This window comes from Nyctereutes procyonoides, unplaced genomic scaffold (assembly GCF_905146905.1).
Source record: "Nyctereutes procyonoides isolate TBG_1078 unplaced genomic scaffold, NYPRO_anot_genome, whole genome shotgun sequence".
NCBI lineage: Eukaryota > Metazoa > Chordata > Mammalia > Carnivora > Canidae > Nyctereutes > Nyctereutes procyonoides.
In genome coordinates this window covers 22,936,600-22,960,712 of record NW_026575049.1, presented here as the reverse complement: position 1 = coordinate 22,960,712, position 24,113 = coordinate 22,936,600, and the positions used below count along the sequence as shown (strand labels likewise).

General features: G+C 51.7%; 1 protein-coding gene across 1 annotated transcript in view; it reads right to left on the bottom strand.

Moving 5' to 3' along the window:
* Positions 1–2,725: 2,725 nt before the first annotated feature.
* The window catches only part of EFCAB6 (EF-hand calcium binding domain 6), a 239,622-nt gene continuing 218,234 nt past the window's right edge, over positions 2,726–24,113 (bottom strand). Inside the window, exons 28-33 of the mRNA XM_055327800.1 lie at positions 22,393–22,623; positions 13,932–14,162; positions 10,906–11,074; positions 9,056–9,240; positions 5,445–5,594; positions 2,726–3,106 (exon numbers count right to left, since the gene is read on the bottom strand). Of these exons, the coding sequence (XP_055183775.1) occupies positions 2,984–3,106; positions 5,445–5,594; positions 9,056–9,240; positions 10,906–11,074; positions 13,932–14,162; positions 22,393–22,623 (1,089 nt within the window). The 3' untranslated portion in view covers positions 2,726–2,983. The remainder of the gene's footprint in view (positions 3,107–5,444; positions 5,595–9,055; positions 9,241–10,905; positions 11,075–13,931; positions 14,163–22,392; positions 22,624–24,113) is intronic.

Here is a 24,113-nt window from a genome sequence, read left to right as displayed (position 1 = left end):
AGGGCTGGGGCTTTTGGGCTCCCATAGACTGAGGGCTTCCCCTACCAGACCCCAGGTAGGGCTTCCCCTACCTGACCCTCTTCTCTTTCAATTGCTCGTGTCCTACTGTCTTGGGAACTCTAGGGGGGCAGGTCTGTGTTTGAATCCTTGACCAGACAAGGGCTGGCCTTGAATGGGCTGCCTGGCTGGAGCCATGGATGGATGGTTCCAGGAGGACGGCAGAGAGGAGTTATATAACTTCATTTTGCAGAGACGGAAATAGAGGCCAGGGGGTAAGTTGCACAGGGACCAGGGGATGAGCAGGGGAAGGCTGCTGACCTCAGGCTTGAAGGGTCCAGGCATCAGAAAAGTAGCTGGCTGACCTCTTCTAGGGTTAAGGGAAGGGATGGCTAACAGCCCACTAACCCACAGCCCTCAGCTTGGAAATTCTGCTCTCAAGAAACCTCACTGCTGAGCCAAGCCCAAGGGCAACTCACACTGGCTTGAGAAGGAGAAGAGATGTGGGCACTTCCTGGTGCCAAGTTCTGTGCTAGCTCTTTCCACATTTGGCTCTCCCAATGTCCTCTGAGTTGGGTTTGAACCCTATTTATGATGTGGAAACTGAGGCTCAGATGGGGTAAATGACTTGGCCAGATTTCATGGTAGAGCTGGAATGTGAACCCAGTTTCACTAACACCAAAGCTGCCCTGAAAATGCTGCCTGTGTGCTTGCCAGTCGTGACCACACACGGAGTCCTGTTTTGTGCCAGAATGAGCTCTTTGCCTCTCTAGAAGCCCCTTCTTGACCTGGAAGCTCTCCAAACCCTTCAATGACAGACACAAAGGACACTCAACAGCATGAGATTAAATGTCTGACTCAGCCTTGGGAGGTCAGGAAAGCTTTCTGCAAGCTGTGGCTCTGAGATGAGATTTGAAGGACAAGTCATCATTTCCTGAGGTGTAGGTGGGGAGAAGAGCAGGTGCAGAGCGTGAGGATGGGAGAGAGCCTGTGTAGGGAAGGCTGAGGTGGGCACACAGGGTGGCCGGACACATAGGCAGGGCCTCGAATGCTGGGGCAGGGGCACGTGGGAAGGGCATCCCCTTGTGCCCCTCACTCCTAAGAGCCGCTGAGGCCACAGGGATCCCTGATACATGGCACCACTTGGGGGCAGCAGGGGCCACGGCCTCTCTCTCCAGCTCCCCGAACTTAGGCTGCCTGAGAGCCCCTTCCCCTGCAGTGGCATCTTCCTCTGGACCCCCAGGCTCTCTGGGGCCTCAGGGCTCCTGGCCCTGCCTGGTCAGAGCCCCTCAGCTTCATCCTTGATCCCCCTTTGCCAGGCTGGGGAAATCTGACTGAGGGGCAGGAAGCAGGGAGCCAAGATCTCACTCCCCAGGGCCACCCACCACTGCCTGTGCTTCCCACAGGGCTTCCCTCCCTCCTTCCCTCCCTCCCTCCCTCTTCACTGGCCTCAGTATTGCTGTCTCTACAATGGGGATGAGAAGTCCATCTAGCCAGGTGGTGTGGCCAGGGGGACAGAGTGCCCACAGCGCAGTTAGCTCTGGCCCCTGTGTCCTGAGAACTCAGCGAAGACTGCAGGACAGGGGAGGAGAATCCAGGCCCAGGCCCCTGCGAAGCCACCCTCTTGGTGGCTGGGGCTGCCCTCAGAAGAAAACAAAGTCCTGTGTGTTTTCTTAGGCACCATCTTGGCGAGGTCCTCAGACCCATGGAGGTTTGCTTTCAGCCAAGCAAACTTCCACGACTTCCCCTAGTGTAGACAACCCAATTTAGTTAGTTCAACTTCAGAGAAAATTCAAATGTAGTGAGGCCAAGAGAGGACCCCCCACTGCAGATCCCAACCTGGGGGAGCAGGGGCTATCCTAGGCCGAGCTGGAGCGGGGCTGGCATCCCAGGCCTGTGCCCATCTGTGGGGCAAGCGTCTGGCAGAGGTGGTCTCGTCCTGGCTCGAAGCTGATGTAGCAGCTTCCCCATGAGCCCCCCTTCTTCAGCCTGGGGTCCGGTCTGAACTGAGGCTAGAACCCGGGACACAAGGAGACAAAGGGGACTGCAAACCATCTTCAAGGCAAGGGAGGGCCTGTGGCGGCTGGGGCTCCTCTCCACATGCCTCATGAGCTTTGGAGCCCGAAGCCTTCCTGAACTTGGTGCACCTGCGTGGGGGCGGGAGTGGGGGGTTCCAGCCCAGGGACTTTGGCACGGCTTCTCCTCTGGAGCTACCTGGGCTGGGGTCACAGTGGGGGTTCCCTGCTCCCACTCCTCCCTGACAGCCAGCAGCCACAACTCAGGGGCAGCTATCCTGGCTGCCTCTCCCTAGTTCCTTCCAGAACCTTCCAGAAGGCAGCAAACTCTAGGTCTCCCTTCCATTTGCCTCATAAAGGTGGTAAGGATTGCAGAGATTTAAAAGTTCTCTTAGCTGTCAGACCCTGCCACATCCATCCTTTCGGGGAGAAGGGTCCCCCCCGAAATAGTCACTGATGGGTGCCTCGAGCCAGCTGCTGGCTGGGCCTGCACGAGGCCTGACTCAGTCGGGAGCAGTGTCTCTAGGGGCAGAGAGGCAGCCATGCGGACAAGCCCAGCAGGGGTCCGGATCTGACCCAGGACAGAGGGAGGCCTTCTGTGCCCCCTACCCCCCGGGGCAACCAGCAGGCCCTCAGGAATAAAAGCTCCAGAAATCCCAAGATTTTAAGTATTTTATCACTGGGGTTCTTTTGAAGTCTTAGAATCATCCCTGCAAAGACTACCATTTCTATTTGCTCCAGCGGAGTGAGGGGTGTTGGGGCTCAGCAGGGCAGCCCTGGAGCCACCCGCTGATGCTGGAGCCGTGGGGCAGCTCTGAGCCTCGGCCGCCAGAAAGACACAGGGCTGGGTGTGTTTCTGGAGACGCTCTGACGGTTCATGACCCCCCCACTCCCCGATGCTATGGTTTCATTTGAGTCAGGGACAGGCCCCGTGGTCCCCGTCGGCCCAGATGCGCCCCAGGTCAGGTCACCTACTGGAGGAACGCCCGCAGGAAGTCGTTGTAGGAGATCTTGGAAGACAGCGTCTTGTCATAATACTCCAGAATGTGAAAGAACTCCTCCTCCGAGAGGTTGATGCTGTACTGTCTCAGGACCTGCCACACAGAGCCCCGCCCATCTTGGTGCCACTCCAGGGGACGCCACCTCCAGTGCTCCCCAGCCCCCTGCCCCCCCCCACAGCCCCCTCCCTCTCCCCCCACTTCCCTCCCTCCCTCCTGCCTCCTCCCTCCTCTGGCCTCAACCCCACCCCCGGGGGCCAGAGGATGCCCCCAGGGTGTGAGACCCAAGACTCTCCCTGCACCATAAAGCTGGGGGATCTTCCCACTGCCCTCTGCTTAATACCAGCACAGCCCTCGGCGGAGGGGGCTGGTCACGGCCAGACAAGGAATGGGCAGAGCAGAGCGTAGCAGGGGACCTGGCCCAGGGCCCTGACGGGGGGGGAGGAGGGCAGGGCGGCAGGGCAGGGCGCCGGGTGTGGCTCATCTGACAGTAGCACGGCCCGGGGCACAGCTGGCACCCCAGCCGGCAGCGACTGCCCCCTCCTCCCAGTGGGGACACCCCTGGTCTGCACCAGGCCGCTGACTGGCCGGCTAGAAGGGAGCCCTTCTCAGCCTCTCTCGGAGCTAGGAATGTTCTTGTCAGTTAAACCTATGTGAGAACGTGCTGTGGGACTTCTGGGAAGCCTCTAACGGGAAGGCACCTGCCCCTTCTCCTCTCCTCTTTGCTGCAGGGAATATGGAAGTGATACTGGGGCTCCAGCAGCCACCGAGGTCCACGAGGAGACTCGTGGACGGAAGCCGGTGCTGGGGGCGGTAGAGTGAGAGCAGTGGCGGCCCCGGGACTGTCCAGCACGGCACTAGCTCAGGCCTCCTACCCCGGGGCCTGTTTTAGGTGAGAGAGAAACAGGCTCCCACCGCCTGGAAGCTGCGGCCCTCGCCCACCCAACCCCAGCGTCACATGGAGCTGAGACAGCTCCTAATAGAGGGGTTCCCCCACAAGTTACAGACTTCCCATCTATGCTTTGTGTAATAATTTGTTCCTAAGAGAAGACTAGAATGTGGGGCTGGAGGAGCCCGAGGTTCCCCTGGGCAGCGGGGAGACAGGCCCTGCCGGGGAAGCTGAGCCTGGGCGTCCCCAGCACCCAGCTGGTCTCCAACTCTGGCTCTGCTGAGGCCACATCTACCTTTCTAGTAACTCTCCTCCCTGCGCCACCCCAAATTCCTGGGATGCAGACAGGACTCTGCTTCCTTCCCCTCTTGGCTTGGAGACTGAAGGAGAACCCCGGGCTGAGAGGTGACTTGAGCTCAAAGTAAAGACAAACAGTGTGACCTGGAAAGCCACTTGGGGGTCCCTGAGGGCAGGTGTCCCAGGGTCTGCTGCGACATCTCCCCCTCCTCCGTCTTGTGCCCTGTCAGCCCACCCACCAACTACCAACCGCGGCTCATCTTCCTGACTCGAAAGGGGAGGGTTTCACTTTTTAAATTTTAGTTGAATCAGAGATGAACCTAATGGATATATTTTTTTGTAAGCGCATTTTGAGGTCATAACCTTTTGTCTGTTGGATGTTTTGACTGAGCGTTTTTATGACTGTGACATGTGATTTTTTAATCTAAGGTTTGGACCCCAATTCCTTTCTCAATCTCAGTGGCTGGGCAGGGATGGAGAAAGGGGTGGGTAGGGCGTGGGGACCAGAATCTGCTAAGCCAATGAGTTCTACATGATTCGGAAAGTAGGAGTTCTGACTCACCCTTGAGGGAGGCCTATTTCTTTGGTCTGGGAGGAATGTGCCCGGGGTCCTACAGGAAGAGCCAACACTGGGCTCTGGAGGGGCACCTGCGGGCCTATGGTCACCAGGCTGCCCACAGTGAGGGGTGCCCCGAGGACCTTGTGTCCTCAGGGTGCTGCACACTCACGGGTGTGTCAGAGGCACCAGGGTTCAGACTGCAGACGAGCATGGCTGGGCCAGGCTGTGGGGAGGTGGCTGGCACCACACGGAGGGCAGCTGTGGGAGAGGAGCGGGCGGCCGCTGCCCAGGAGGCAGAGCTGGGCTCTGCTGGCGGAGTGGCCGTGGCTGGGACCCTGCTTTATTTAGCTCCTGCGCTAGGGGTCCTGTGAGGTAGTTGCAGGCCCTGGCTCCCCCATGGAGGCCATGGTCCCAGCCTTGTGTGGGGTGCAGTCTGGGCTCCAAGAAGCAGAGGCCCCTGTAGTGGTGCCCTGAGGGCTCAGGTCGTGTCCCCACAAGGTTCTAGAAACCTCAGGGAGGACAACCTGGGGTCCACGGTGGGGGTCCCAAAGAAGTGAGTGCAGGACAGCTGCTCATTACCTGGGTCTTTGCCAGGGAGAGGAGGGGTCCTCTTTTGAAGTTTCCTGGCCACTGGCCTTGGGCCACTGCTCCCTGTTCAGATGCAACAAACACTCAAGAGATGAACTTACCTTCCTGAAATCAGCCACGCTTAAAAGCCCTGTCCCGCCCTCATCATAGGCTTTGAAGGTACGCCGCATGGGCCTCCAGCAGTGCACAATTTTGGGCTGAATACGCAGTAAAGCTGAATAAAAGGAAGAAGTCTCAGCACCAGATTCTTTCTGGGGAAAAAAAATACCACAAAACCAAGAAGAGGTGAGAAAGGAGCTTGTGAATGTGTAGCATGGGGTGGAGGGCCTTAATCCTATCCTTGCCCATGCTCATCCCTACCCTGGGCTCCCCTGGCCCACTCCCCTCTGCAACAGGGCTTGCAACAGGGCTCCTAACAGTAAGATCACTAACCCTGCTGTTCCGAACAAGTCACCTACTCCCCACCCCTGCCCTCCCTCCTTCCCCAACCTGGGAGGAAGGTGGCTCCGTGGATCCCCACAGATGGGGAAGTGGGAGGCTCAGGGAAGTGAAGTGGCAGGATCAGGACAGATCCCAGCCCTGCTCCTCCCAGGTTATGGAGGAGAGAGAGGGCCAGGGAGAGACAGCTGGCCCATTTCAAAATAGTTTGAGGTAAAAAGAGATTTTGGTTTGGGTCTTCTTGTAGGTTATGATAATGAACAGAGTTTTTTTTTTTTTTTAATCACAAGGTTGTAATTATATCTTATAATTAGACAGTTAGTACACTACACTGTGATTATTTCATTTAGGTGCTATTAGATTGAAAACAAGGTATTTTAGCATGATTTTGCCCTAACGCATGTCTGAATATCAGAGGTGAACTGCAGGCAATAACGTGTAACACACTTTGGGAAAGTTTAATTTTAACATGGCATTACATAAAACAAATTAGTGCAAAGTTAAATTGCTTTCAATTTTTACATCATTTAGCGTCTATGATGGAAACTCACCAGATACCCTATAGCTTCAATTAGCTGCCAATTTACCCAATCTGCTGATCTGCACTCGAAAAGGAAAGGATTCTGTGCTTACTAGCTCTTTCCACACCCATGCCTGGCCTGAGAAAGGCTTTTCCCATCCCAGCTTAGTACAACCAAGCCACCCGGAGGGCCTCTGTCTCCAGCTCTGATGGGGAGCAAGAGCAGAGTCCCAGGTGGCCGTCTCTGCTGCTGAAGTTTGCAGAGAAGGCCCCCAAAGAACTAGGAGAAATGGCCCTTTTAGCTTCTCTGTGGAGAGCCAGCTGGCCTGAGCTCTCCTCACTTGAGTGGTGGGGGCCTCGGCAGCCCGTGGGAGGGACGGGACTGGAATAAGGAACTGGGCCAGGCAGTGCAGGGCTTCTGGAGGCACTGGGCCCACGCTCTCCTGGGAAAGGCCCCCAGGAGAAGTCTTCTGCCCACTCACACCCAAGGTAGGGATGGGGTGGAAGGCAGGACTCTTTCTGAAGCATAGTGTGGCAGCTGTAGTCTGTCTGGGGGTCACAAGCAGAGCTGGGGGGTGGGGAGCACAGGGGAAGTGTGCTGGGATGTCTGCCCAGAGGCATGGCTCCCAGTGGGGTCGTCTTGGAGCACCTGTCACTTCACTGAATACAATCTCAGGAGCCTAGGAGCCAGCTTGTCAGCCCCTTGGGGGAGATGGGCAGTGGGTCTGGAAGCATGGTGGTCTCTGCACCAGGGAGGGCTCAGGAGATGTTATCCTTTGCAGGCCTTAGAACCCAGGGGATCTCCCCCTTGTTTACAGAAGGGAACTGAGGCCCAGAAGAGTGGCTGAGGGAGGCCAGAGCTGCCAGCGGCCTTGCAGGCTCTGCAGTCTCCATCGTTCTCACCTCTGCTCCTGGGTCCCCTAGAGATTGACGGAAGACAGCCTTTTCCCTGCTCACAGAAAAATTGAGCTAGAGAAACAACTGTCTTTTAAAAATTAATTTATTCATGAGAGACACACAGAGAGAGGCAGAGACACAGGCAGAGGGAGAAGCAGGCTCCCTTGTGGGGAGCCCGAATTGATCCCAAGACCCAGGGATCACGCCCTCAACCCAGATGTCCCGAGAAACAACTGTCTTAATCTTAGGTTTTTCTTCCATAACTTGGCCTAAGCCTTTGATGCAGCTCTGGTTTGTCTAAAGTAGAAACTGCACTAAGTTGAGACCTGACTTTGCACAAAATTACATACAAATTCAGTTGCACAGAAACGTTCTGTGTGGGATCAACCATTTTCTGGGTTGACCAGTCATGACCTTGCTGCTGCCAGGAACAGCGAGGACCAGCTGGGGTGGTCCAGGTCTGTCCCGTGCCCTGATCTCAGCAGCTGAGCCCCAAGGTAGCTGGATTCAGCTGTTCATCCCCCTAGTCGACAATGCCAGCTCTACTTGTTCTTTAATTCAATATTACAGATGATGGAAAAACTTTGTTTTTTTTTTGTTTTTTTTTTTGTTTTTTTTTTTGTTATTGTTGCTTCATGTTCTGGAAAGACTGGGGAAAGGTGAGTCAGTGAAAACACTGGTTGGAGTGGGTGTGGGTGAGAATCACAAAATTTATAAATAATTGAGAAAAAAGGTAAAAACCCAGAACAGCCTTCCAACTGTTATTCATGCATCTTTAGGCTCTCATTCCTCTTTAAAAAAAACAAAAAGTAAAATTGCAGACAATGCATTGTGGGTAAAGTTTATGCAAGAAAGATGATGAGTCTCCAACCCACCTCCCTGCACCCAGAGGAAAGGGTCTGGCCTGCGTCAGACGCTGATGCATGAACACCTGTTCCTGTTTACGTTAAAACTGTTCCAATCTGCTGTAACCCCCTCACCCAGCTTTGCCTTTTCAGCCAACCGACTGATCACTGCTCCTTGCATTGTATGCGCAGTTGCACTTCTATTTGCCAAACAGGTGTCTTTGGGCTCTGGGGGAGAAGCCACGGTCACTAGGCATCTGCCACCCACATGAGTCTGAGAAGCCAAAAGCCAGGCTACTGGCCCCTAATCTTGGGTCTCCAGGCCCTTATGGGGCTCCAGAATGGAGAAAGGAAATCTCTGAATCATTTCCAAGAAAGAAAATTTTGAGCTGTTCGCAATGTTCTCAATGCCTTTACCTGCACCTCTTGCCTCCCTGAAATACCTACCAGCTAGCTGGCTTTGGGCCCACTGAGCAGACCCTGGTGGTTGTGGGCTTGCCCAGAAAGTGTCTGTACAGGCCTTTAGGTAATGGAGATGGGACAGCAAAGAATTGCTTGACACGTATATATACACACGCATTATACGTGTACATACACACATCATACAAGTGTGGTATACATACATACATCACCTGTGTACACGCACACATCCTGGGTGTGGTATACACGTCCACATGCGCATCTCACATGAGTACAGTATATGCACACATCACACGTGTCCATATATACCACACACACGTGATATAGAGATATCACATATACCGCATGCGTGTGATAGGCACATACATGTGTATAGACAAAAATCTGAGCCAATTTTAAGGATCTTGGGGAGGTAACAGTGAGATGGGGGGACATGTGACAGGTGCGTTCTCGCTGTCCAGTGGCCCCTCCTAGAGTCTCTGTGTCCACCATTTCTATGAAGCCAGATGATCTGAATTTACAACGGACTGAGAGAGGTGAGAAACCCTTTTCACCCCAGACCCACAGGTTTCCCCAGAGTGACTCCGCATACCATTTTATGTGCATTCTGAATTTTCATCCTCTGCATCAGTGAGGTTTCCTTCGCTTTCAACAGGAGGACACAGCTCTGGATGAAGTCGCAATAAGCAAACTTTCCGTTGTTCTTTAAATCATACTTCACGATGAGCTGCTGACATTCCTCTTTGCTTATGTCCAGATTGAATTTCTCCACAAGAGCTAAAGACAGAAAAATGGGTTCAGCTGGTGGCAATTTGTTCACCTGCTCATTTGTTTGCGCCTGCATTCCTTCCTCTCCTGCCAAGATGCCCTCTGTGCTTTAGGCCCCAGCTGAGTCCCTGCTCACAGGCTCATGGTGGGCGGCGAGGCCAAAACGGAGGCAGACAAGTGCACAGCAATCTGAGTGTGGTGTGGAGGGGGAGGCACCCCGCATCCTGCTGGCCCTCATCGTCCTGTGTTTGGAGCCACCACTGCTGTACGGACAGAGCATGGTGGAAGCTGTGGTGAGGAGGGGGGAGGGGACAGTCAGAACCGAGGAGGGGTATTCCCCATACAAGATCTGGAGCCGTCAGAGCAAAGGCTCAGGGTCAGGGCAGAGCTGGGGATGGGGCAGGAGGGGAGGTTCCAGTGCTGTGGTGTGGAGGCGCCCCACCGTGGGGCGGGAGTTCAGACGTGGCTCTCTGACTAAGAATTTCTCATCGATCAAGAGTTTGTCAGACTACAGGAATTTACACATTTTTGAGTCTTCATTCCAATAAGGACCGAAAGTGTATAGAACCTATTCTGGAATACTTAGACCGTCCGTAAGAGACAAGTGCCAAGCAATTTCAGGGTCTGAGTGTGGCTCTGTGGTTAGGATCGTGTTCGTACACACTAGCACCCCCGGGCTTCGGAGGGTGGCAGGCTTTAATGTCAGCACCGGGTCCCACTTTGCACTGTGCTCATGTTCAGTCCTTTACCAGCTAGAAAGCTAAAGCTCCTTGGGGAGTGACAACTCATAATTGAAAGAGACTTAGGCAGAATAAGATTTTAGCTTGCACTGGATAAACTGAGCCGTTCACAGACATGGAAGCCACGAAGTGTCACGGAGCAGAGTACGACGCTATTGGTTGAGGCTGATGAGGAAAAGCACTGGAAGCTCGGACTGAAAGATGCTGCCATCCCATGTGCCTCTAGAGAGAGGTCCCTCAGCCTTTGCCTGAGAGAAACCACAGGACATGGTACCCCTGGGACACGCGTGGCGGGGTGGGGCTGGGCTGGGAGCCTACAGAGGTGGCCCCAAAATGCCTTTCACGTTCCCACTTGCAGAAGGTCATCGGCAGGGCACGGAACATATAGAATGGCCTCTGAAAATTGCTAAGTATGTATTTCTTACAGTATTGAATTTTGGATGTGCTACTGGAGCTAGACAAGCTGAGCAGGATAATGGGTCGGTGGCTTCAATGGGTTCATGGTTAAAAATTAAAACACAGTGATGGTGATGACGACAAGACAAGCTAAGTTTCACTGTCTCAAAATCAAAAGAATTAACTAAAAGCCAAATGGAATCACATGTGCATTAAAACCAACACTGCTGATTTGGTTTCAGTGAAACATGTTATATTAATAATCAATGGAAAGATGCTGGATTATTATTGATTTCATATTTGATATTCAATTTATAAACGGTTATTTTTTGTAGGAGGTGTTCACTTAAGAGAGTTTACCCCTTGTTTTGTTTACACATTTTAAGCCATGATTATCATAAAAGGGATTTATATTAATATTGGAGGTTCCTGAAACATTTTCCTTAAAAGGGGATCTAAAGATTAGTCAAGAGGAGGGGGGCTGACCACGGGGGGGGGGGGGCTCATGCCAGCAGGTGACACTATCCTAAGAACACACCCAGGAATTCAGCCGTGGTGACCTGGCCCTGCTTGTTCACATCCTTCTCCTTGCATTCTTTCAGGAACTCTCGCCAGCAGCCCTGGATTTTCTTCCGGAGCTTGCTTTCTATGGGCTCGCAGTTCTGCAAGGGCAGGGTGCCTGGCGCCGAACTGGCACTAGCGGGGGTCTAGCGAGAAAGGAAAGGAAATTGTCTTGTAATGTGAGATTCAAAACGGAAGTAATCATGCAAACGTACAGACCAGGCTCAGGTCTGGGGTGAACGATTTCAGAGGCAGCATTAGCTCAGAAATAAATGAAGAGCAAAACATAGATGGCAATTCTATTTGATTCTTACTTCCATCAGTGGGCCACATTTGTGCCAAAACACAATAACCAACATAGTTTTAGAAATAAATATATAGCCAAGATTCAGGTACAGGGAGATGTTATTTAAATATATGATGTGTGTGTGTGTGTGTGTGTGTGTGTGTGGTGACAATAACATATTTTTCACCAGAGGAAATCTTATCAAAGAAAGGGAGTCACCTGTCATTTTCATGGATGTCTAATCCTGCACTCCCTTCCAGATGTCACATATTGTGAAATTATGTGGACCAAGTATAAGGCTGTTCTTTGTCTTATTGTATTTTCCATTTAAACACAGGGAATGAATCGGTGCCCGGGCATTGCCCCGAATGTCCTATGGTTATCTAATACAGGAACCAATTCAATTGCATTCCTGCTCTTTCTCTCAAATCCTGTACCACCTGAGCCTTCCCCATCTGGGCTGATGTAATGCCCTTTTTCCAGGTGCTCAGGCCAAAACCTTAGAAGCCATCCTAGGGTCTCTTTCTCTCAACACAACACCTAATCTGTTGGGAAATCCTGTTGGTTTCACCTCAAAGACATATCCAGTGTCTAATAAATACTGGTATTAGGGTAAGTATTCTTTCATGAAACTTTGTTTCAGGTACACACTTTTGAGTAACTAAATCATAAAGTCAACCCTATTTCTTACTGCTGGTCAAGAAGCTTAAAAGTCATCAACAAAAGCCAAACTTCCAAAATACCAACCAGAGACCTCTGGTCACTGGCTCCCCATTGCCCACCTTGCTCGGAGCCAGCAGGCGTCTCCCCTGGACCATGGGAGCCTCCTCCCCACCTCCTCACTTCTCCCCGCCCCTCCAGTGCCCACTCCACCCACAGCCTCTATTCCACACACAGAATCCAGGGGAGGCTTTTTAAAGAGGCACACTGCCCATATCACTCTTCTGCAGGAACACTTGCAAGGGCTCCATCCCCCTGGGAATGAAAGCCGAAGTCCTTGCTGTGTCTGTCCCCTCCCCAAGTCCTCCCCTCCCCCGCCACCAGCAGGGTTCCTGTGGCTACTGTAATAGGTCTACAAACTTGGCAGCTTAAAACAGGTATTATGCTGAGTGAAGTAAGTCAATCAGAGAAGGACAAACAGTGTATGTTCTCATTCATTTGGGGAATATGAATAATAGTGAAGGGGAATATAAGGGAAGGGAGAAGAAATGTGTGGGAAATATCAGAAAGGGAGACAGAACATAAAGACTTCTAACTCTGGGAAATGAACTAGGGGTGGTGGAAGGGGAGGAGGGCGCGGGGTGGGGGTGAATGGGTGATGGGCACAGAGGGGGACACTTGACTGGGATGAGCACTGGGTGTTATTCTGTATGTTGGTAAATTGAACACCAATAAAAATTAATTTATTAAAAAAAAAAAAAAACAGCACACAGTTGTTCTCTTATGGTTCTGGAGGTCAGAAGCCTGAAATGAGTCCCCCTGAGCTAAAATTAAGGTGTCAGCAGCACTGAGTTCTTTCTGAGGTTCTAGAGAAAGAACTATTTCTTACCATTTCTGGAGAATCCATTTCTTACCTTTTCCAGCATATAGAGGTGCCCACACTCCTTAGCTTATGGTCCCTTCCTGCACCTTTCAGGTTAGTAGCATCGGGTGAGCCTTTCTCAAATGGCATCTCTCCGACTCTGACCCTTCTGTCTCTGCCTTCCCGGTCTACAGGCCCTTGGGATTGCCTTGGGCCCTCCTGGACACTTCAGAATAATCCTGCCTTAAGTCAGCTGATGAGCACCTTTAATTCCATCTGCAATCTTGATTCTCCATTGCCAGGTAAGGTGACTTATTATATGTCCCAGAGATTAGGCCGTGGACATCCTTGGGGCACTACGGAAACCCCTTTCATTCTCCTCTCTTACCTTCAACTTGCTAAATACTATTGTTTACTGTTTCTTGCCCATCAGCCCCAACAAGAATGGAAATTCCACAAGAGCAAGCACCTTTGTCCCCTTAGCTCTAGAAAAGGCTCAGCATGTAGTAGGTGTGAAGTAAACATGTGTTCATTGAATGAGCGTCTCTGAGCACTCATCATGCATGAAGCCCAGGGATGGTTGCCTTATGTACATGACTGAGATCCTCTCAAGCCCCCTTCCCTGGAGACACAGTCATCTTCCTGCAGATGAGGGAAGAGCCACAGGGAGGCTGGCCTCCTTCCTGAACCCCAGGCTGAGCGGCTCAGCCCAGCGGCAGGGTCACAAAGTTAGACAGGCCTTGGTTTGAATTCAGGTTTCTCTGTGTCTAACGCGAGGACACCTCTTAGAGCCTCGGTATCTTCAGCCATAAAATGGGTGTAACACTTCACGGTAGGGCCCTTGCACACAGTGGCTATCTACCACTGGGCATTTGCTTTCTTGCCTGGTGAAACTCCAGCTTACTGACATCTATAGTCTTTTGCCCCCACTCCTATACCCATTTCCTCCCCTGAAAGCTCCCTATTCCTCCTTCCACCCTCCAAACCTCCCTTCCACCCAACCCCTTCCCAGCCCTTCCTCACACCTCCTCCTTCCCCCTTCCAGGCAGGTAAGTGCTAAGGACCCACCTGTGACCTCGCCCCAGGCTTCCCATGTCACCTTCTCAGTCACCTGCCCCTTGGGAACTCTAGGGTCCAGTGGGGTTTGGGGACTTGGGGACCTGGTGCATGGCAGCACTACGAGAGGAGGACTCACACAGGGGTGGCTCTGTGCTTTCAACCCTGCCTTCAGGTCATGAATGGGCGATGATACTGTAGGCCTGCTTCCATCTGAAATTTCAGGAACACTGCTGCCTCTCTGGGCCTTGGCGGAGCTGCCCGTGGTCAATGGTGTTGGCGCTCTCTTGGAGCTGAACATGCTCAGGAGGTCCAGGTACTTCAGCCTCCCCTTGGCATCGACTGGCATCTTGCTCCACAGTCTGTCAAACTGGCAGAGAAGCAGAAGTCAGTCCCAAGGGTGAGTGTCAAAGCCCAGCGGAGTCTCCGGTGGTGCCCATGAGGAGCTGAGGAGGCCAGTGAAGGCCAGCGCTCACGTCGGCAGGGGTCTAGGCCCACATCGATTAAAAAAAATTGAAAAAGAAAAAAAAAAGCCCATTTGGCCTCTGCTTGATGGAGGCCTCCGGAAGACAGGAATGGCAAAGACAAGAGGATTATTCATGGCTTCCTCAGGACATTTTTTAATTGAATTGGGCCCTGAGTGAGCAGTTGAAGGCCATTAAATGTTGTGATTAGTCACAGAGACTGAGCTGCAGTATAGAAGACTCTGGGAGGAAATGCAAATGGAAGTCCTGGCCCACCTCGGTCCCAGGGAAGCCCAGCCGGATTCATTTCTCTTCTGGGCCGGGGCCGGAGTCCTGCTACCAGCTGGCCAGACACCACTGCCCTTGGCCGCTGGGCTCACAGCCATGGTGGGGGTCCCCGAAGGGCCAGAGCCGCCCCCATAAACTGGAAAGGGAGGCATTTGGGAACCAGAGAGAAGTGTGTGGCTTTGGGCTGGTACTGTCTGATGTCACAGGCCGTGTCCGGAGCACATCAGCACGGATGGAGCCAAGTGACTCCAGCGTCCTGCGTGAGCCACTTTTGATGACTGGAGACTTTCAGGGAGTTAAGAAGAGTGGTAACTTACTTCCGATTTGGTTTTTAGAGCCCCTCAGAGCTGGTGGGGCCCCAGCCTCCAGCATGAGCCAAGGGGAGTGGTGTCCCCATAGAGACAAGAGGAGCGGCAGCCCCCACCTTCCTGTGGGTCTTGGCTGGTGCTTCCAACCTCCACTGGGGTTTTCCTCCATTTGGTTTCCCCCAAATGATGAGAAATTCTATGGGCTCTGTTTCAAATTCTGGAAATGAAATACTGAGGTGTGAGGAAGAGATGAATGGTCCAGGCCCCAAAAAGGAAAAAAGGTTTAGTTTGGGACAATATTCTTGATTAATGTTTTAAACCTTTCATTTCACAAGGGTTGTAGCTTTGCGGTAAATTCCAAGGATGGCTCAGAGAAGTCCCTATCTGTGTGGAAGTGAGACATCTTGAGAAAATGACCATGTAGTCTCAGAGAGACTCCATTGTCACCAAGGGCAGTAATCACCCCCAAACAGGAGGAGGCCATGCTCCCTGTCTCCTTCCAGGAAAGAGACAAACCCCAAACCCCCAGGACAGGTGACCGATACTCTTCTCTACTTCCCCCCACCCCACCCCACTCTTGTGCTGGAGCCCCCTCTTCAGGTGACATCTCCCTGCCTGGCCCTGAAGCTCTCTGAAGCTCGTCTGAGGTTCCTCTTTAAATGTTGACCACCTCACAAAAGGGCCGGCATGCAGCAGGTGCTCTAGAAATGTTTGCTCCACTGCTGAAAGATGATCAGAGGGTGGGTAAGACCCTTTAAAAATGAAGAGAGACAGCTGGTGCGAAGCCATATTGCAATCATATTCATCATGAAGGGCTTTAAGGAAGCAGAGCAAGATCCTATAAGAGGAAGAGGGCTACCGAGGACTCTCCTGTCCTCCTGTGTTAGTGACACTGGGGAGGAAGGAGGAGGAAGATCATCTTATCAAAGGGAAATGCAAAGCAGGGTGTGAATGCTTATGGATGAGGTGAAAACCCAAAGCATGGAAGTGAGGACATATACCAAACCACAAAGGACAACAGTGGTGTCTCCTGGTCCGGCAGGAGGGGCAGAGACTGACCAACTCCTAATGAAACTTTGTGGTGCAAAATGGAAGTCAAGGCAGGACCATGGAAATCCTCTCTTCACTAAAGGAGCCTCACCACGAAGGGCAGGATGCACACCGGTGCAGGATGGAGGCGGGCGGGGCGGGGGGGGCCGTGGGGACAAGAGAGGCATCAGAAGACCGGAGATGGGCACCACGAGATGGCACTCCAAAATTACAGGTTTGTGAGCTGGGCACGAAACCCGGGCAAAATTCTGGTGGTTTGTGAATGAGCTGACAGCGAGTAAGTTTCCACTTCACGGTGTCAGAACGTGCACTTGCTGAAATGTCCCCGGCAAACGCAGAGCTGGGAACCACCTTCTGAACACTTAAAAATATCTGGCTTTGGGGGTCCATTTCTGTGATGTGGAACGCTCCCAGAGAACCCCACTCCCATCCTAACCAGAGAAAGCCAAATATCCACAAAATCAGCACCGTTCTAGAGCCCATCGCAGAGCTGAGGCTCCAGGGAGCCCAGGGGACTGAATGCCATGGATCCCCAAGTCTCCAAGACAGCCAGATGAACCAGCTGTCATGTGTAGCAGAGCTCGGGGAGAAATCGGCTAAAACGTTGACAGATTCATGCAGGGAAAACAAGGGCTGGTGCATGAGGCTGCAATGACCAGGGGCCCAGGCACAGGGGATGCTCACACTCACACACTCTCCACCCGCCTCTGCTGCTCCCAAGAATGCACAGGACACGGGACAGATGTGTGACACTGCCCGCTTCTCAGATCCTCCATTCATGGGAAGTGAAAGTCTGAAGCTGTTTGGAGTGGGGGGTGGGGGGTGGGCATAGCAAACCCTCTCAAGACCAAGACCCCCCCTAGGGTAGGAAAAGAAGAAGCAAACCCTTCTGCCTCTGGGTAGGTAGGAAACCCTCTGTCAGGGCCCAGCCACAGATCCATGGCCCTGGGGGAAGGGTGCAAGCAAAGCCCTGGAGGAGGGGCGGCAACCCCAGGACCTGTTCCTATACAAAGCAAAGGTCAGAGGTCAGCTCCCCCTGGAGAGGAGTAGGAAACCCTCTTGTCCAAGATCCAGGACAGAGACAAGGTGGAGTCTGATGCCACAGAGGGGGCGTACAGGGGCAGGAACATGGAGAACAGGCCTGGCCTAAACCAGATATACCACCATCCTGCATAAGCCTGACACTGAGTAATCAGCACCAAGAGCAGAGGAGACACCATCCTGTGGCCTGAGGTGTAGGGCCCGCTGACAGCTGAGACAGGGTACGAGTCCTGAGCAGCCGCCTGGCCCCCCCAGGCCCACACCCCACACACAGTGACGGCTGTCTCCTGCTGGAGGAGTCTGAGCCCGTGCACCGGGCACCCTCAGGGTAAGGACAGCAGCGACACACTCCAACAAAGCCCAGCTGCCGACCAGACTGACTCATTAACACCCCCATGCTCATGGCTGGACCGAAGAAGAGGTGTGCCCATTTTTAGGCATCAACACTATTTATAACTCTGACTCTATTCTTCCTTTTCAGATGATGTTGGGTTTCAATAAGAAGGAAAAAAATGGGGATCCCTGGGTGGTTCAGCGGTTTAGCGCCTGCCTTTGGCCCAGGGCGTGATCCTGGAGTCCCGGGATCAAGTCCTGCGTCGGGCTCCCAGCACGGAGCCTGCTTCTTCCTCCTCCTCTCTCTCTCTCTCTCTCTCTGTCTCATAAATAAATAAATAAATCTTTTTTTTTTTTTAAAAAAGAAGGAAAAAAATTGAGAAATACAAAAAGGAAAACTGACCCATGGCCAAGAGATACAGCAATCAATAGACAAGATTCAGAAAGGACCCCTTTGTGGGCATTATCAGGGACTTCAAACCAACTGTGGTGAATATGTTAGTGGATCTAGTAGAAAAGGTGTGTAACATGCATGAACAGATGGGCAAGAAGAGATGGAAACTATTTTTTAAAATGTACTGTCTTGGGGCAGCCCGAGTGGCTCAGCGGTTTAGCGCTGTCTTCAGCCCAGGGCATGATCCTGGGGACCTGGGATCGAGTCCCACATTGGGCTCCCTGCATGAAGCCTGCTTCTCCCTCTGCCTGGGTCTCTGCCTCTCTCTCTATCTCTCATAAATAAATAAATAAATAAATAAATAAATAAATAAATAAATAAATAAAATCTTAAAAAAAATAAAATGCACTGTCTTGAGACACCTGGGTGGCTCAGTGGTTGAGGGTCTGCCTTTGGCTCAGGGCATAATCTCCGGGTCCTGGGATTGAGGTCCGCATCAGGCTACCCACAGGAAGCCTGCTTCTCCCTCTGCCTTGTCTCCGCCTCTCTTTGTATCTATCATGAATAAATAAGTAAATAAATAAATGAATGAATGAATGAATGAATGAATAAATAAATAAATAAATAAATAATTTTTAAAAAGAAGATTAAACCAGAAGTAGGCGTAGATGACAGATGTGGCTGTGTGTAGAGAGATCTGTGGGACCCTAGTGGTTCCCCCCAACCCCCATCCACAGCACCTTGCCTCTGTCCATGGCCCCTCTGTTCTTTGGGTTCCCATTGTCTATTCCCCCTTTATCCTGTGCACCCAACCTCCTCTGTTCCTAGGCTTTTACTCAGATGCCACCTTCTCAGGGAGCTTTCCCTGACTGTCCTACTCAAATGCTCCCACCCCAGTGCCCCTCCACTACCCTCTTTTCAGTGTTCAGGGGACCCTATGGCATTTCTCACCAACACCCTTGCCTCACACATTCTGCTTGCTGTCTATCTGCCCCTAAAAGAGCACAGACCCCACGAGGGTGGGGTGTGCCTGTGGTGCCCACTGGTTGACAACACCTCATCTCATCCAGCATGCTTTCTGCTCCTGCTTCCAGAATGCTCCCTCCACCTGCACTGCTCTCTCCTGTCTCCTCTCAGTGGCAACTCCCATGATCCCAACATCATGTCCTCAGGGAAACGACCCTGACGTTCATTCTAGGCCGGGCCACTCCATCCCAGCAGGGAGCAGTTTGTAATGTACCGCTGGCATGTAACCTCTCTACCCGCTGTGGATGCAAGCTCAAAGGAAGCAGGGGGTAGGCCTGCCTTGGTTGCTGAGGACCTAACATCACCACTTTGTGCACAGAGGACCCCCGATAAGTGAAGGAGCAGATGCACGCTGCCTTCAGGCACTTGCTACATCATTCAGGTGGCTTTGTGTTGAAGAAGATGCAAGAGTGTCCTGTGAGCTCAGTGAGGTGACCGAGGGCTCAAGGTGGAGGGGGGAGGCCAAAGTGGGGCATGGTCAGTTCTGTCAGCTATAGGTGTAGTCAGGAAAGGGTCTCCTCAGCTCGGCTCCACCTGAGTCCTGAGAGTGGTGCCCCCTGAACTAGATGCAAGGGGGCAGGGGCAGGGAGAGAGAGCAATGAGCAAAGAAGGGAAAGGCTAGGGATGCCTGGGTGGCTCAGTGGTTAAGCACCTGCCTTCGGCCCAGGGCGTGATCCTGGAGTCCCGAGATCAAATCCCACATCAGGCACCCTGCATGGAGCCTGCCTCTCTTTCTACCTATGTCTCTACCTCACTCTGTCTGTGTCTCTCATGAATAAATAAAAATCTTAAAAAAAAAAAAAAAAGAAAAAAGAAAAGAAGGAGGAAAGGCTGAATTGCAGCCTGGTCGGAGGGGAAGGCACCTGGAGCTTCAAGAGTATTGTGAACTCCCGTTTCATAGGGAAAGACAATGAAGCTCAGAAAGGTTGAGTAACTTGTCCAAGGTCACACAGCTGGACAAGTGCAGATGCGCAGCACTGAAACCCAGGTCTGCCTGCCTGAAGGGTTGTTTGTTCTTTGCCTGTGTTCGTCTCACCTCCGAGGGGTGTCTGTTTAAGAAATACCCCATCTGAAATGTTCAGAAATGTTTAATGGTTCCTTTCCCTAACATAGCTGCAAATATAGCCAAGTTCTCAGGCAGTTACCAGGACTGATAGAAATTGCCTCACCCAAAGAGGCTCTCTCCATGGGTCCCTATCTTCTTAAGTCATATCCAAGTTAACCCAGTTCCTATGGCCTTTTATATTTTATAACACGCTTTCAGCAGACCCACCAAGACCCATCAGTTTCCAACTCCAACTGCTTGGAAAGTCACTCTGCTTTTCTGAAAGGTTAATTACACCAAAAAGTTTCAGAAGATGTGGCACTTGCCCTACTTACAGAACTCTGTAAGTCAAGAAAGTGACCTCTCAGATTCATGAGAGGATTTTTTTTTTTTGTAGGATGAGATACTTTTTATAATGCAGATAAACCAAGAGATCTCTACTCGGCTGTTGGTTGACATGGGTGGAGATGCCCAGCATCTACAGGGAACCCTTCTGAATGATGGCAAGAGAGGTCTAGACATGTTATAGAAGCCGAATTACTTCTGTGTCTCCCCTACAGACACTGTATCATCCAAGAAAGAAGGTCACACAGTATATGATGCATGCAAGGAGAGAATATGTGTGGATCTTTGTGGCTTTGGCTTTTTGTGCCAGCCCCAAATAGAGCACAATTTCTGCTAATCATCACCCAACTTAAACCATGGTACTTATGCCAGACTTTGATGCCCTTGATGATGCAGACTATATTTGAGATGTGTCTGTGTATTTTTAGAAGACAGCATTTAAAAATAAGTGCTTGATTTTGTTGGAGAGGTGGGGGGCTTGATGTGCTGGGGATGGTTGAGCTTTCCTAGTGGACAATTAAAACACAATTCTCTGTTATAAATGCCAGATATGCCAGCATGTCATTAATTTATATTGATAATTAGAGTAAAATTTTACTCATTTAGATGAAATGAAAAATCTTTATTATTAAAACCTTTGTTAGTTGGCCCCATAGCATAGCAAATGCAACTGGATTAATTTTAAAGGTTTCTATCCATTTATAGTAATGGAGAGAAGTATTTGCAAATAGCGATCTTGCTCAGCTTTGATGATCTATGGGACTAAACTGTTGGGGAAAAGCATTTTAATTTGCTTTAGCAAAAGTGATCATGATGCTTTTAAAAAAAGTGGTATTTTAGGAAACTGAAATCTGACATGCATGTTATTAATTATTAATGAATTCATTCTGTAGGGTGGGGAGTGCAGAGGCCTGAGTGGGGAGAGGGTTGGGTGTGATGATCACCCCTCCCTGTGAATACTCTTAGTCCTTAATCCTGAAACCCCAAGAAAATGAGGCCTCAGGGTAGAGTGACCCAACTTGGGAGCAGAGAGTGACCTTCCCATCCAGGAGTTGCAGAAAGCTACCGAAGCTGAGCCTGAGCAGCATCAGAGCAAGAAAGGAGGTGGGGTTACTTTTGGAAGTATTTTGGATTTCAGTTTTCACCAGAGTTATTCTCTGGGGATAGGGCACCGGCTTGTTCGATAAGTGGAGAATGCTTGTAGTGATGCATTATCTGTTGGGGAGGGAACTCTGCTTCCATGCTTAGGTCACTGGTACTCAGTGTTATCCCAGCTGTTCGGCCACTGGACCATGGGGATGGAGAATGTGGACACTAAACCGGTGACACCACCCACCCACCAGGACTTCTTGAGCACCTGGTCTGTGCCAGGCTCTGTTTTGGTGTTTGGGTCATAGTGAGATTAAGCCACCCAGGGAACCACTCCCCAATGCCACTAGCATTTAGTGATATTGACTGGAGTCAATAAGCAAGGCAGGCCCTCAAGATGCCATCCTGATGGGAGCTGCTCTTGGCCCTGGAAGGCCATGGACACCCAGTGCAGCAGGTTGCCAGAGCTAAAAGGAACACGGTTCAGTTTTTGAGGAGGAAACTGCTGGGGGCTCTGTGATGGGCAAGAGGGCCTCAGAGAGGGTGGCCTGGGTCCAGCCTGTGGGATGGGCATGTCACCAGCATGCCCGTGGCAGCATCCCCAGGGCATCTGAAAGCACTGGCAACAGAACCTGGGAGAGGCAGCGAGAGGGGACGTGGGAGGTCCAGAGCAACTCACAGGCTCTTTGTTGACCTGTTCAGATGTGGGGAGAGACTGGCTGCCTCTTTGGGTCACACAGCCCAGGGATCATCCAGAGAAGGAAGAGGGAGAGTGGTCACCAGGGCTGAGTTTAATCTGATTTTAAAATTAAAAGTGATGCCAGGCACCTGGGTGGCTCAGGTGATGAAGCATCTGCCTTTAGGTCATGATCCCAGGGTCCTGGGATCCAGCCCCATGTCGGGCTCCCTTGCTCAGCAGGGAGCCTGCTTCTCCCTCTCCCTCTACCCCTCCCCCTGCTTGTGCTCTCTCTCTGTCGAATAAATAAAATCTTTAAAAAAAAGTGGTATTATTTGCACCCTGATTGAAAACGTGCAATTCATACTTGTTACACAAACAAGAGGCTCCTGTGACTCCTCTTTCGTTAGCAAGACTGAAAACAAAACAACAAAACCCCCCAAGCCCCTCAAGTATTTTCAAAATAGAGAACAGCCCTAAACTCTGGCCTGATGCTCGTACAAGCCACTGCTGAGGATGAAGAACCAAATGCATTTCTTACTTGCTCATCTGTCAGAATTTGGACATGGCGAGCACAAATGGCCCTGAATTCATCCCTGGAGGCGGTGTACGTTTTCATGGTGTCGAAGTTGTCAAACTCCTGAGCGATCGCATGGTAGTGGGAGCCCACCGCCTTGTGGAGCCGAGCCAGCAGCTCCTGGTTTGCTGTTTCCTTGGGAGGAGATGTGGGCGGTGGGCCTTTGGGCATTTTCTCAGCCCACTCGGCAGCAGTCTGGGGGGGGGGAGAAAAAGGAAGATTGGTCCATTTAATAAGTAAGAAATCATCTCGTGGCTCTGGGCCCACCATCCCCGGCAGGTCCCAGGGGACCCCCAGCTTGGTGAGGAAAAGTGCCACCCAGATGTGGGTCTCAGACAGGAGCCAACCAGAGGTTCAGACTTGGCTGAAGGGGAGGCCTGGGCTCCCCCGCCATGGGGAGGGAGCCCCACTGAGTCAGGGTCACTATAAGGGGACGTGTGGAGCTGGCCCTGGTGAGGGCAGACCTTTATTCTCATCCATTCACTAATTTGGTCTGTCTTTTAATTCACTTCACAAACACACAGTGAGTGTCCCCTCTGAGATAAGGGAATGAACACGTCTCCGACTGCTTTCATTTCTGGACATCAGTGTAGTGGATTTATACTCAGAGCAGTTAGGACTGGAAAGGCAGTTTTGATGGCCCTTACTACGTGATGCTGCAGCACCACTGCTGGCTAAGTGTTCCCTTAAGCCTAAAACTTCGAGGCCCACAGGGATTTAATCCTGGCAAGTGCAGAATTTGGGGGGCTGCAGGTTGAGCAGGGCAGGGGAATAGGTCTCCTGACGCCCGGCATTCTAGACCTCTCCCTGGAACAGTCCGAGGCCCAGGGCAGGGCCTCGGGGCGCTGTCCATGGTGCCAAGGAGCCTGAAGGAGGGACGAGCCACAGCCTGGGCTCACAGCTGCTTTCTGGAGGGAGGAGGAACAGTCTGTGGGGAAAGGGGGTAGAAATAGACCTTCTTACTGGATGTATAGGTTTATGTGCTGGCAGGAGGGCCAGGCAAGATGAGCAGGGAGGAGCCTGGGGAAGACCACAGCCCACATTCCATATAGGGTGATGAACACTATGGTGGACAGGCAGGATAGGTGGTGGACAGGTGGGACAGCAGGAATAGCAGACAAGGAAGTTACTCAGTGATCACCAGCTGATGCTAAGATGACAAGGATGTCTGTATTCACCCTGGGGCCAGTCAGGAGGACAGATTGAGCTCATGATGAAGCCAGACTTGGGAGACCGGAGCTCAAAGACCAGCTATGCCCTAAGCCTCCTGTGAGAGGCCAGGGGTCAGGGGGGAGTGGGCAGGCCCAGGGAAGCAGCCCTACATCCACCTACTTGCTGCGAGAAAAAGGCCCCCAGGCCAGACCTGTGGTGGCTGCCTCAGCAGCTCAGCTTCTGAAGTTTGAAGAAGGGGTGAGTCTGTGGGATGGAAGGGGACACTGGGCTCCATGAAAACACACAGCTGATGATGCATGAGAGCGGTCTCCCAACCAGGGTGAATTCTGGAATCTGGTGCACTTCCTCCATCAAAACCTGTCATGACTATTAGCTGTAACAGCTCTCATGACTCGTAGCACTGTGCTAAGACCTTTAAAGATTTTCACGTTTAATCCCCCCAACTAGTATTAAGACTTGGTCATGTCTTATTTTCAGCAATTCCACAGCAACACAGGTCTTCTGTGTTACTA